The sequence below is a fragment of the Cebus imitator genome, unplaced genomic scaffold (assembly GCF_001604975.1).
Source record: "Cebus imitator isolate Cc_AM_T3 unplaced genomic scaffold, Cebus_imitator-1.0 Scaffold404, whole genome shotgun sequence".
Lineage (NCBI taxonomy): Eukaryota > Metazoa > Chordata > Mammalia > Primates > Cebidae > Cebus > Cebus imitator.
The window spans coordinates 836,251-849,579 of record NW_016107719.1 but is presented as its reverse complement, the minus strand read 5'-3'; the positions used below and the strand labels follow the sequence as shown (position 1 = coordinate 849,579).

Below are 13,329 nucleotides of genomic sequence, written 5' to 3'. Positions count from 1 at the left end.
TTGTCCCGTTGGGTGGCTCTGTTGGGAGATGAGGCTCTGGGACTGTCCCGTTGGGTGGCTCTGTTGGGAGAGGCGGCTCTGGGATTGTCCCGCCGGGCACAGGGTGTTCTGGGGTTGTCTCTGTTGGAAGAAGAGGCTCTGGGATTGTCCCGCTGGGCACAGGGTGTTCTGGGGTTGTCTCTGTTGGAAGAAGAGGCTCTGGGATTGTCCCGCTGGGCACAGGGTGTTCTGAGGTTGTCCCGTTGGGTAGTTCTGTTGGGAGAGGAAGGTCTGGGATTGTCTCGTTGGGCACAGGGTGTTCTGGGGTTTTCCCGCTGGGGAGTACAAGCAGGAGAAGAAGTTTGGGGGTTGTCCTGCTGGGTAAAAGAGGTTTTGGGGTTATCTTGTTGGGTGGCTCTTAGGGGAGAAGAAAGTTGAGGATTATTTTGTTGGTTGGATGAGGTTCTGGGGTTATCTTGTTGGGTGCTTCGTGAGGGAGTGGAAGCTCTGGGGGTGTTCCGCTGTGTGGATAAGGCCCTGGAGGTATCCTGCTGTGTGGATGAGGCCCCGGGGGCATCCCTTTGGGTGATTTGGTGAGGAGAGGAGGCTCGGGTGGTGTCATGCTGTGTAGAGGCAGCCTGGGCAATGTCCCTTTGGCCGGGGGAAGCCTGGGGGGTGGCGCTTCGAGGTCTGCTGTGTGGTGTCATGGAGGAAGCCTGGGTCAGTGGTGGCTGGTGCCGCTCCAGGGAGAAGTACCCGCTTTCTCCCCGGAGCTTTGCCCAGTGCTGTCCTGCGCTCCGGCCCCCACCACCGGTGTCTGGAGAGAGAAGAGAGAGGCTCAAGGTAAGTGGAGGGGTCCAGACAGCTCTCATATTCCACCTTTCTTTGTCCCCTAGGACCAGTGATTAGGGCAGACCCCACACCCTCCTCTTACAGGCCTCTGTCTGTACCAAGTGACTCCACCTCTCTGACCAAGGCTGGTTAGACAAGGGCTTGGATGCCTCTCTCAAGATGAGATCAAGAATTTGAAACTGGTTGGGCTCGGTAGTCACGCCTGTAATCCCAGCACTTTGGGAGGCCAAGGCGGGTGGATCACCTGAGGTTAGGAGTTTGAGACCAGCCTGGCCAACGTGGTAAAACCCCATCTCTACCAAAAATACAAAAATTAGCTGGGCACAGTGGCGTGTAATTGTAATCCCAGCTACTTGGGAGGCTGAGGCAGGAGAACTGCTTGAAGTAGGACCCAGGAGGCGGAGGCTGCAGTGAGCCGAGATCATGCCACTGAACTCCAGCCTGAGCTATAGAGGGAAACTCAAAAAAAAAAAAAAAAAAAAAGAATTTGAAATGGAGACCCTGACTCAGTCAAGAGATGGGTTCAAGAACCGAACATCCTCATGATCTGGGGGATCATCCATGGACAAGACAGAGAAGAAGTGTTGCCAACAGCCCACGTGACCCCAGGGAGGGGGAGGGGGCCCGGCAGCAGCCACCTGACAGTCGCCACCTGACAGTCTATCCCTCTCAGTTTTATTTCCTTCAATCAGAATCCGAGGAATTCCCCCAATTTCTGTTTGCTTTTTTTTTTTTGAGATGGAGGCTCACTCTGTCATCCAGGCTGGAGTGCCGTGACGCTATCTCAGCTCAGTGCAATCTCTGCCTCCTGAGTTCAAAGGATTTTCCTGCCTCAGCCTCCCAAGTAGCTGGGATTACCGGCACACACCACCACGCCCAGCTCACTTTTGTATTTTTAGTAGAGACAGGTTTTTTTTTTCTTTTGAGACAGAGTTTCACTCTCATTGCCCAGGCTGGAGTGCAGTGGCTCCATCTCAGCTCACCACGACCTCCGCCTCCCGGGTTCAATCGATTCTCCTGCCTCAGCTTTCTGAGTGGCTGGGATTACAGCCATGCGCCATCACACCTGGCTAATTTTGTGTGTTTAGTAGAGACAGAGTTTCTCCATGTTGGTCAGGCTGGTCTCAAACTCCTGACCTCAGGTGATCCCCCCACCTTGGCCTCCCAAAGTGCTGGGATTACAGGCGTGAGCCATGGCGCCCAGCCTGAGACAGGTTCTAATGAGCCTGTTTCATGTGTGACAGCTCTGGAAAGCCCCCGTTCCTTATATCGAAATGTTCCTGCCCTGAGCCTTCTTCCAGGGCTGCTGTGAGGTTGGGAAAGGTGCAGGAACGGACATCCTTTTGTAAACGGGCAACTGGGAGTTTGCCAGAAATGCAGAATCTCAGGTCCCAGCCCAGATGCACTGCTTCTGAATCTGCATTTAACAAAGCTCTCTGGTGATTTGTACACCTTATATTATTTTATTTATAGTTTCAGAAGTGCTGGCCTAAGGAATTAATATAACTGTCCTCAGTAGTAGCCTCTTCGCAATTCCTAGCCTCATGACAGAGTTGCCATGACCTTGGTGTGTTACTCTCCACTCCCCTCCATCCGTCAGTCACCGAGCAGGCGTGGGGCACCAGCTATGTGCATGTCCCTTAGCTGGTGCTCTAGGTGAGTAAAGGGTACTGTGGCCTGATCTTAAAGGAGCCACAGCTGTGGGAGTGGTGGCTCACACATGTAATCCCAGCACCTCTGGAGGCCAAGGTGGGAGGATCACTTGAGCTCAAGAGTTCCAGACTAGCCTAGGCAACATGGCAAGACCCTGTCTCTACTACTGGTGGCTCACGCCTGTAATTCCAGCACTTTGGGAGGCTGAGGTGGGCAGATCACATGAGGTCAGGAGTTCAAGACCATCCTGGCCAACATGATGAAACCAGTTTCTACTAAAAATACAAAAATTAGCCTAACACAGTGGCGTATACGTGTAGTCCCAGCTACTCAGGAATCTGAGGCAGGAGAATGGCTTGTACCTGGGAGGTGGAGGTTGCAGTGAGGTGAGATCTCACCACTGCACTCCAGCCTGGATAACAGCAAGACTCTGTCTCAGAAAAACAACAACAACAAAAAACCTGATCTATCTATATATCTATGTATCTATGTATCTATCTGCCTATCATCTGTCTGATCGATCTCTCTATCTATGTATCTATCTAATCAATCATCTATCTGATCTGTCTATGTATCATCTATCTATCTGTCTATGATCTGATATAGTTTGGATGTTAGGCCCCACCAAATCTCAGACAGAAGTGTGATTCCCAGTGTTGGAGGTGGGGCCTGGTGGGAGATGATTGGATCATGGGAGCGGATTCTTCATGCCTGGCCTAGAACCACCCCCTGGTGAAGAGTGAGTTCTGGCTCAGCCGGGTCACAGCAGAGCCGGCTCACAGCAGAGCTGGCTGTTTAAAGGAGCTGGCTCCTCCTCTCTCTCTTGCTTCAGCTTGTACCTTGTGATGCGCAGGCTCCCCCTTCACCTTCCACCATGATTGTAAGCTCCCTGAGGCCTCACCAGAAGCAGATGCCAGCACCATGCTTCCAGTACAGTCTGTAGAACCATGAGCCAAGAAAAGTTCTTTACAAATTACCCAGCCTCAGCTCAGGTATTTCTTTCTTTCTTTCTTTTCTTTTCTTTTTTTTTTTTTTGGGAGGTTCGATCTCAGCTCACTATGACCTCTGCCTCCCAGGTTCAAGAGACTCTCCTGCCTCAGCCTCCTGAGTAGCTGGGACTACAGGCACCCACCACCACACCCGGCTAATTTTTGTATTTTTGGTAGAGAGGGTGTTTCACCATGTTGGCCAGGCTGGTCTCGAACTCCTGACCTTGTGATCCACCCACCTCGGCTTCCCAAAGCGCTGGAATTACAGGCATGAGCTGCCATGCCCGGCCAGGTATTTCTTTATAGCAATGCAAGAATGAACTAACATGCTACCTATCTACCTACCCACACCTATCTATCATTGATCCATTTTGTTGACCCATGTGAGACGGGCAGTTGAAGCCATCATGACACTTCCCTAATGCCTCTAAGAACAAGGACATTTTCCTTCTCATCCACAATGTCATTTCACACTCAGGAAACAAAACATCAATACAATCCTGTGATCTAACATGCAGTCCATATTCAAATTACCCGAGTTAGCCAGGCAAGGTGGCTCACATCTGTAATCCCAGCACTTTGGGAGGCCAAGGAGGTTGGATCACCTAAGGTCAGGAGTTTGAGACCAGCCTGACCAACATGGCGAAACCTGTTTCTACTAAAAATACAAAAAGTTAGCTGCTGGGCGTGGTGGCAGGCACCTGTAATCCCAGCTACTCAGGAGGCTAAGGCAGGAGAATCGCTTGAACCTGGGAGGCAGAGATTGCAGTGAGTGGAGATTGAGCCACTGCACTCCAGCCTGGGTGACAGAGCAAGACTCCATCTCAAAAAATAATAATAATAATAAATTGTCAGGCTCAGAGGCTCACGCCTGTAATTCCAGCACTTTGGGAGGCCGAGATGGGCAGATCATGAGGTCAGCAGATCGAGACCATCCTGGCTAACACAGTGAGACCCCACTTCTACTAAAAATATAAAAAATTAGCCAGGCATGCGCCCATAGGCCCAGGTACTCAGGAGGCTGAGGCAGGAGAATCTCTTGAACCCAAGAGGCGGGGGTTGCAGTGAGCCAAGATCGCACCACTGCACTCTAGCCTGGGCAACAGAGCGAGACTCCATCTCAAAAAAAAAAAGTAATAAATTGCCCCAGTTGTCTCAATAACATCCATCACAGCTCTGTCTCCTCCTGTCCCATATCCCACTGGGCTCACACATGGCATTCCATGTCCTTGTCTCTGTAGTTTCTTTTAGTCAGGAACATCCCCTAGCCCCTTTTTTGTCCAATGGATAGCCCAATCATTTTGCAGAATGTCTCTGAATTCAGGTGTGTTTGATGTTTCACTGGGGTGAGGTACAGGCAATGCACTTTCAGCAGGACGAGTTACAAGGGAAGGGATTCCGTGCCCACCCCAGCATCCCCACCCCAACCCCATGCATCACATCAGGGGACATCTGATGTTGGTTTGCCCCACTCCGGGCATGCTGAGCAGCCGCTTGCTGAAGGTGTATCTGCCCACTCTCCCCAGCCTAAGGGTGCCTTTTTCTCTCGGTAATTGATGCAGAATCTGAGGGCTGATTCTTGGAGACCATGACTATCCTGTTTCCTGACAACCTACCACCCTAGGGATTTCCCATTTGCCGGCGATTCAGGCCTGAACCAGTTATTGCTACAGCGGACATAGCAGCCTCTGAACTGGTTTCTCATCCTTCAGCCCTGCCCTGCTCCAATTCATCCTTTGTCTCTTTGCCCTAGGGAACTTCCTAAGACACAGGTTCAATGACATGACTTTCTGCCTCAAAAACCTTTGGTGGCTCCCTGCTACTTACAGAAGAAAGCCCAAACTCCTTGGCTATGGCCAGGCATGACGGCTCACTCCTGTAATCCCCAGCCAGGAATTTGAAACAAGCCTGGCGAACATGGTGAAACCCCATCTCTACTAAAAATACAAAAATTAGCCAGGAGTGGTGGCGGGCACCTGTAATCTCAATTACTTGGGAGGCTGAGGGAGAAGGATCTCTTGAACTGGGTGTTAGGGTTCCAACAAGTCAGGCCCATAGACACCCCCCACCACTCGATTCTCCCCTGTTAAGCCAAGCTGATAACAGAAATAGCCTCAGGCCTTGTAAACAGGGCACCTAGGTTCCAGGATGTGACCACATCTGGCTCTTGGATCCACAATGTTGACCCAATTAAGCAGGATGTCAGCCCCCGAGAACCAAAATGAAGTTTTTCTTAAAACAGCACCTGGCCACCTGGAAACCCCCTAGAGAACCCCCATAGTGTGTAAGCCAGGCTGCTGTCTTCACTGCCTGTGGTGAGACAGCCTGGCAGGTTGAAACAAACTTGCTAAACCTGACCCTGGGTCTGCCTCTCCCTGCTTTTGGTCAACCTTACACTGGGGAGGCAGAGGTTGCAGAGAGCCGAGATTGCACCACTGCACTCTAGCCTGGGAGACAGAGTGGGACTCTGTCTCAAAATAATAATAATAAAATAATAATAATAATAATCAAGTGGGTAGCATGGCTCATTGTGGCTGCTCCATCATGACAGGGAACTGTTACTATTATTATTATTTTATATATTTATTTATTTTATTTTTTAAGATGGAGTCTCACTGTTGCCCAGGTTGGAGTGCTGTGGCACAGTCTCGGCTCACTGCAAACTCTGCCTCCTGGGTTCTCCACCTCCCGCCTCTCCTACCTCAGCCTCCCGATAAGCTAGGATTACAGGCACTGCCACCACGCCCAGCTAATTTTTTATATTTTTAGCAGAGATGAGGTTTCACCATGTTGACCAAGCTGGTCTCAAACTCCTGACCTCATGATCCACCCACCTCAGCCTCCCGAAGTGCTGGAATTACAGGTGTGAGCCATCGTGCCCGGCTGGAACTGTTACTATTATTAACACCCAGGCCACCAAAGTAAGCCATGCCCAAGGTCCCAAATGGCCAGTGAGATGGCTATCTGGGGAGCCCCACGCCATCACATACCCACGAGCATGGGAACCAACCTGGCAGAAGGACTCACCCTCCTTTTTCTGGCCTGCAGCGTCTCCTCTCACGGGGGATCTGGTGAGGAGAGATGGAGCCCATTGGGAGCTGTAGGCTCTCGGCCCCTCCTGAGGCTGCCTCGGGATCATCACTTTGAGCTCGTCCCAGCTGAGGGCCCCCTCCTGCCTCTCAGCAGTGTCCCAGTCCTGCCAGAGAATGGGAGGAGAAAGTATATTTGCAGGAGAAAGGCTCTAGGACATGCCGTCCCTGAATGGGAGGGTGGAAGGAAGGGAAAGGAACTGACGTTAAAAAGCACTTCTCAGCCAGGCATGGTGACTCACACATGTAATCCCAGCACTCCGGGAGGCCAAGGTAGGCAGATCATGAGGTCAAGAGATCGAGACCATCCTGGCCAACATGATGAAACCCCGTCTCTAATAAAAAAATACAAAAATTAGCTGGGTGTGGTGGCGAGCACCTGTAGTCCCAGGTACTTGGGAGGCTGAGGCAGGAGAATTGCTTGAACCCGGGAGGTGGAGGTTGCAGTGAGCCAAGATCGTGCCACTGCACTCCAGCCTGGCACCTGGCAACAGAGCAAGACTGTGTCTCAAAAAAGGAAAAAAAAAAATTAGCTAGGCATGGTGGTGCACGCTTGTAGTCCCAGCTACTCAGGAGGCTGAGGTGAGATTGGGGGATCGCTTAAGCCCAGGTTAATGCTGTAGTGAGCTGTTTTCGCATCACTGCACTCCAGCCTGGGCAACAGAGAGAGACCCTGTCTCAATCAATCAATTAAATAAAAAGCACGTGCTGTTTGCCTGGCACTGTGCTGGGCTCTGGCAGGTGCTAAGTGCTAAGTCACTCACCTTCAATAAACCTGGGAGACATGCATGTCCACTGACGCCACGAGCTTTCCCCAGAGTCCCACAGCTCTACATTTGGGACTGTGTGAGACACCCCAAAGGGCCAGAGAGAAGTGGGTTCAAATCCTAGCCCCAACACTTCCCAGGTGTGTGGCCTCCACTAGGTTGCTCCCCTCTCTGAGCCTCAGCCCCATGTGCGGCCATCGTAGCCTCCGCCTCCAAGGGTGTGGTGAGTCTCCCCTGAGCCCACACCCACCAAGCCCTTAGGAAGGAGAAGCTGGGTTGGTTTTGTTTTGTTTTTGAGAAGGAGTCTTGCTCTACCACCCAGGCTGGTGTGTAGTGGTGTGATCTCGGCTCACTGCAACCACCACCTTCCAGGTTCAAGGGATTCTCCTGCCTTGGGCTCCTGAGTAGCTGGGATTACAGGCACCCGCCACCATGCCCAGCTAATTTTTGTATTTTTAGTAGAGACGGGGTTTTACCATGTTGGTCAGGCGGGTCTCGAACTCCTGACCTCGTGATCCGCCTACCTCGGCCTCCCAAAGTGCTAGGATTACAGGTGTGAGCCACCTCACCTGGCCTGGTTTGTTTCATTCTGAATCTTATCACCACCCCTGTCACTTTCCTTTGGGGGTCTCCTGGGACAAGCCTGTCTCTCCTGCTCTGTGGCAGCCCCTCAAAGTGCAAATGCTTGAGAAATGACTGCTGGGTCTTCTCTTTTCATAGCTAAATGACCCCTGCAGCCTGCTCCCTGTCCTATGTCCCTTGGAAATCTATGCCAGGGCTGGTCATGGGGCTCAGCACTGCATGGCAAGGGCAGGGCCCTGGGGCTCTGTGCCACTCTTGCTCTAGATACCGTGCCCAACGTCCCAGCCCTCTGGGACCTGAGAGTGTGTGGCAGCCCAAGCCTGCTGGTGATTCACCCGGAGCTCCTGTTGGCTGAAACGCCTTCCTCGGTCTCTTCACAGCCAGACTCCAGCCGCCCTGGGCCAGCCCGTGCTGAAACTCCCACCCTCCAGGGGTTCACCGAGGTGGCCTGAGGTGCCAGCTAATGGTCCAGAGGACCTCACCAGCTTCCCAGTATGAGGCTCGGCCCTGGCCTGCAGGTTGAGGCAGGACCCAGGGCTGGAGATGGCGGCATGGGACCCTCTCATCCCCCCATCTCCCTCTCCTGGCTCACCACAAAGGACGAGTTGCTGGTATCATCAGGGGTGGCGGAGTCAGGGCTGGAGCTGCGGTCAGAGCCGGGGTCCTCGTTGCCGCTGCCTCGCGGGGAAGAGGTCAGGGCCTCCAGATAGGGCACCGCCTCAAGCTCCTGGCTCCTGCTCCTGGGGGTGGCTGTGGGGCCCTCTTCCGGGAGCCCTGCTGAGGGGGATGGGGCCCTGGGAGAGGAGACAGACCCATGACTTTTTCCCAAAAAGTAATGGGGAGTTAGGAGTACCCCTCACCCCACCCAGGCATACACATTCACTCACAAAGGGAGCCTGGGGCCCACACGCTGCACACACTGGTGTGGGAGAGGGAGCCAATGCCGAGGGCTGCCTCTGTGTCCGGCTTTTTATATGGGTTTCCTCGATGAGCTAAAACAGCATCCCTTTAAAGCAAGTATAATAATTCCCATTTTAGGCCGGGCATGGTGGCCTGTATCTGTAATCCCAGCACTTCGGGAGGTTGAGATGGGCAGATCACCTGTGGTCAGGAGTTCGACCTGGTGATCTGGTCAACATGGTGAAACCCCATCTCTACTAAAAATACAAAAATTAGCTGGGCGCAGTGTCATGCGCCTGTAGCCTCAGCTACTTGGGAGGCTGAGGCAGGAGAATTGCTTGAACCTGGGAGGCGGAGGTTGCAGTGACCTGAGATCGCGCCACTGCACTCCAGCCTGGGCGACACCATGAGACTCCATCTCAAAAATAAATAAATAAAAATACAAAAATTAGTCAAGTGTGGTGGCGCATGCCTGTAATCCCAGCCACTTGGGAGGCTGAGGTTGCAGTAAGCCAAGATCTTGCCATTGCACTCCAGCCTTGGTTATAGAGCAAGATTCCATCTCAAAATAATAATAATAATGATTCCCATTTCAGAGAGGAAGACACTGAGGCTCAGAGAGGTCAACAGACTGGCCAAGGTCACAGAGAAAGGAAAGGGCAGAGCCATGTTATGAACCAAAACTATTGCCCCAGCCCCAATTTTCAACCGAAAGTGGAGCTCCTTCTCCGAGTTAGTCTTAGTCTACTGACCCCAAGCTCAGGAAGTCTAAGAAGACATGGCCAGGTGCAGTGGCTCATGCCTGTAATCCCAGCACTTTGGGAGGCTGAGGCGAGTGGATCACCTGAGGTCAGTAGTTCGAGACCAGCCTGACCAACATGGAGAAATCCCGTCTCTACTAAAAAATACAAAAACATCAGCTGGGCATGATGGTACATGCCTGTAACTCCAGCTACTCGGGAGGCTGAGGCAGGAGAATCGCTTGAACCCGGGAGGCAGAGATTGCAGTGAGCCAAGATCATGCTACTGCATTCCAGCCTGGGTAACAAGAGTGAAACTCCATCTTGAGAAAAAAAAAAAAAAGGAGACAGATTCATGCTGGGCTAATGAGGATGTGAGAGGCAGCACACTCCACGGGCAGTGACAGGTTCACCAGCCTGGATGCTGAGGGAGAGAGCTGCTGAGAAAGCCCTGCTTTAAAAGAAGCCACAGGCTCAAGAAGGCTTAGTGCTGACAGTATCCCCAAAGATGACCCACAGATTAGCCTACATGAGGATAATAAGTGCTGACCATAAAAAGAACTCTGTAGTCAAATGACATACTTCTCTACCTCCCTCACCTAAAAGCCACAACACACACAGGCAAGCTAAAGGCTCTGACAAGTCCTGCAGGAAAGCTATTCAACTTCATTTATCCCACTTTCTGAAACATACTTGATAGCAAAGCTGTCTTTGAGGGTTGTTGTTTATTTTTTTTTGAGACGGAGTCTTGCTGTGTCACCCAAGCTGGAGTGCAATGGCACCATCTCAACTCACTGCAACCCCTACCTCCTGGGTTCAAGCGATTCTCCTGCCTCAGTCTCCTGAGCAGCTGGGATTACAGGCACCTGCCAACATGCCTGGCTAATTTTTGTATATTTAATAGAGACGGGGTTTCACCATGTTGGCCAGGCTGGTCTCAAACTCCTGACCTCAAGTGATCCACCCACCTCAGCCTCCCAAAGTGCTGGGATTACAGGTGTGAGCCACCTCGCCCTGTTTTTTTTTGTTTTTTGTATGTTTGTTTTTAATATGCCTACCTGTGAGGAGCACCTGATCCCAGCGCAGTGCTGATTTGATTCAACCCCTTTTATTTTACAGACAGGACAATGAGATACAGAAAGACAGAGTAGCTTGCTCAAGATCCAGCAGGGGTGAATCTTAAGCTGGGACCCAGATTTCTAGATGCTCAGGCCATGGCCTCCTAACCCTAAAGGAGGACTTCCGCTCGGGCCTGAGGATGGAAGGAACCCCAGAGCCTGGAGCAGTGCACGCCCAGGTAGGTGGGTGACAGCAGGTGCCCCTGGGTGCAGGGACTATTTGATCTTTTAAAGCTGTGCGAAGGGAACCAGGAAATGTGAGCAGGATGTGGCCATGCCCATTGCAAGGTCGGTACACAGCAGCCACATATGCAGCTGAGCGAGGTCTTGGAAGGTTATGGGGTGGGCAGGGCCCCCGGGAGAGACAGCCAGGGTTGGGGAGGGGAAGCTCAGCCACCCAGGTGCAAGCACAGTGGTGTGATCTGAGTTCTTCTGTGGGCCCGAGGAGCATGCCCACCGCCTGCCTGTGCCTAGGCTTGGAGGACTGAGCACGTGACCCATGCCAGCAGCCATTAGATACACGCACTGCCTTGGGGAAGGAGTGCAAGTGGGAAGGGCAAGGGTGTTCCACCCCACAAAGACCTTCCCCGAGCCCTGTGGCTCTACCCACCTCTTGGGGCCTGGCCTGAGGCCTGGGTCCACCACAGGCTGGCAGCCGGAGGTTGAGGAGCTAAGTGGGTCTTCAGAGACTGGTGGGCATTGAGGCAGGTCGCAGTAGGGTGCCTCAGCACCCGAAGGGCTCCTGAGCTCCTGGACCAGGGTTGGAGAGAGGAGGCGGCTCAGAGCCCACGTGGGGGCTCCCCTCCCCCTGCACAGCCCCTCCCGGCACTGGGCAGTGTGGGAGTCTCCAGACGTCTCCTCCAGGGATCTCGTACTTCCCAAGGAGCTGCCCATCAGGCAGGAAGCGCCCCTTGGGACTCAAGCCGAGGGCTGGCCGAGAAGCCTGGTGTGTACATGCACATGTGTGTGTATACGTATGATGGGCCTTGGAGCAGGTATGTGTGTGGATAAAGGCCTGGTATTGGGGGCACACGTGTGCACATGGGCATCGACAGCTCTTGTGCATGCACGTCTCCACAGGTCCTGCGGGTACACTGATCTGTATGTTTACATAAGTTTAAGTTATGTATACATGCATGTGTATGTGTGCGCCCCAGAACGAGGTGGATAGAAGGATCCATCAGGTTCTTTTCCGGCCAAAAGACAAAGGTGAGGAGGAAGGATTCAGCGGGCTGAGAGAAGGGAGAGGTCTGGGGGAGGCAGAGGCAGTGGATGGTGGAGGAGATGGGAAAACAAGGCCTTGGAGTACGGAAGAGATTTGCCCCACTAATGGAGAAGCAGGGGCTCCAGGGCTGGAGGGTCAAGGCCCAGGAAAAGGGCGGGGGCCTGGAGCCAGCTGCCCACTCCTCTCTCCCTCTGCCCTCGGGAAGCCACACCTGTGAAGGCTGGTCTGGTGCTCAGCTCACCAAGGGGGAATGGCTGCTCACCTCCAGGGTCCCCCCCCAATTCCTCCCCACCTCGGGAGAGCCGCAGGTCCCTCCCCTGGTGGTGGGAGACAGTGGCCATGTCACCCTGTGCCCCGCCTCCTCTCGGATTACCTGGGCTGCGGGCTTTGGCGGTGGTGGCTGTCGGCTGTCAGCACCCTCGTCCCCGGGGGGCTCCGGCTCAGGCCCCCACGCTGCCGCCCTCCCAGGCCCCGACTCCAGGCTGTGGTGGCAGCAGCAGCCGAGGCAGTGGAAACCTTAGAGGGACCGGCTTTGGGAGCAGGGGCCCCTCATTACTGTTTCATAAGCCAGGGCCCAGCCAAGAACAATGCAGGACATGAAACCGCAGGAACCTGATCCCAGCAGCTCACCTCAGAGCCGGGAGGGGCAGGAGCCTGGGCATGGGATCCCTGGGGATCCTGGAATCCGGAGCCCAGGGCCAAGGCAGCAGCCTGGTCGGCACCCTGGGGTGGGCACAGGCTCTCCAGGTTCCAACAAGGCCACTGCTAGGGGACGGGCGGTGCCAAGGAGTAGGGCTGGGGTGTCTGCCATGACATCCAGGCCAGGGGAGGCCCAGCAGGATTCGGTTTCGCCCCCTGCCCTGCAGTCAGATTCTGATCAGAGCTCGGCAGCAGGAGGTGTCAGATCCACAGCCGGGCTGGGCGCCTTGGCCACCCAGGGGACGGCACAGCAGAAAAGAGGAGGGAGAGGTACTCCAGGCATCAGCCAGGGGTCTCTGGCCCGCCAGGCCCAGCAGGAGCCCTAGCCTGATGTGACACCTCATCCTGGCTTTCACCCCAGCCCTCATCGCCACCCACCACCTGCTCGAACGTGCCCCGTGGTCAGTCGCCAGCTCTGATTTCCTGTCTGGCGGGTCAGCACTGGCTCTGGCCTCAGATGGACCTCGGTCCCCATCCTGACTCCTCCACTTTCCCGCTGGTGACCTCAGGCCGATGACTTCCCCTTTTGGAGCCTTGTTTTCTCCTCTCTGAAATGGAGGCTGAGGTGTGACCAAGAGCTGGGCCATGTGACTTATCCTCTCTGTGCCTCAGTTAGCTCATCTACAAAACCAGCAGGACAGTAGGACCCACCTCCTGCGCGTGTTCTGAGAATTAAATGAGTTAATATTTGTAAAGGGCTTTTTCTTTCTTTCTTTCTTTCTTTTTGTTCTTTTTT

The 13,329-nt window shown here is 53.6% G+C and overlaps 1 protein-coding gene across 1 annotated transcript in view; it reads right to left on the bottom strand.

Moving 5' to 3' along the window:
- The window catches only part of LOC108289453 (TRIO and F-actin-binding protein-like), a 29,088-nt gene that overhangs the window by 2,427 nt on the left and 13,332 nt on the right, over nt 1–13,329 (bottom strand). Inside the window, exons 3-6 of the mRNA XM_037731502.1 lie at nt 11,280–11,419; nt 8,504–8,705; nt 6,501–6,669; nt 31–796 (exon numbers count right to left, since the gene is read on the bottom strand). Coding sequence (XP_037587430.1) covers nt 31–796; nt 6,501–6,669; nt 8,504–8,705; nt 11,280–11,419 — 1,277 coding nt within the window. The remainder of the gene's footprint in view (nt 1–30; nt 797–6,500; nt 6,670–8,503; nt 8,706–11,279; nt 11,420–13,329) is intronic.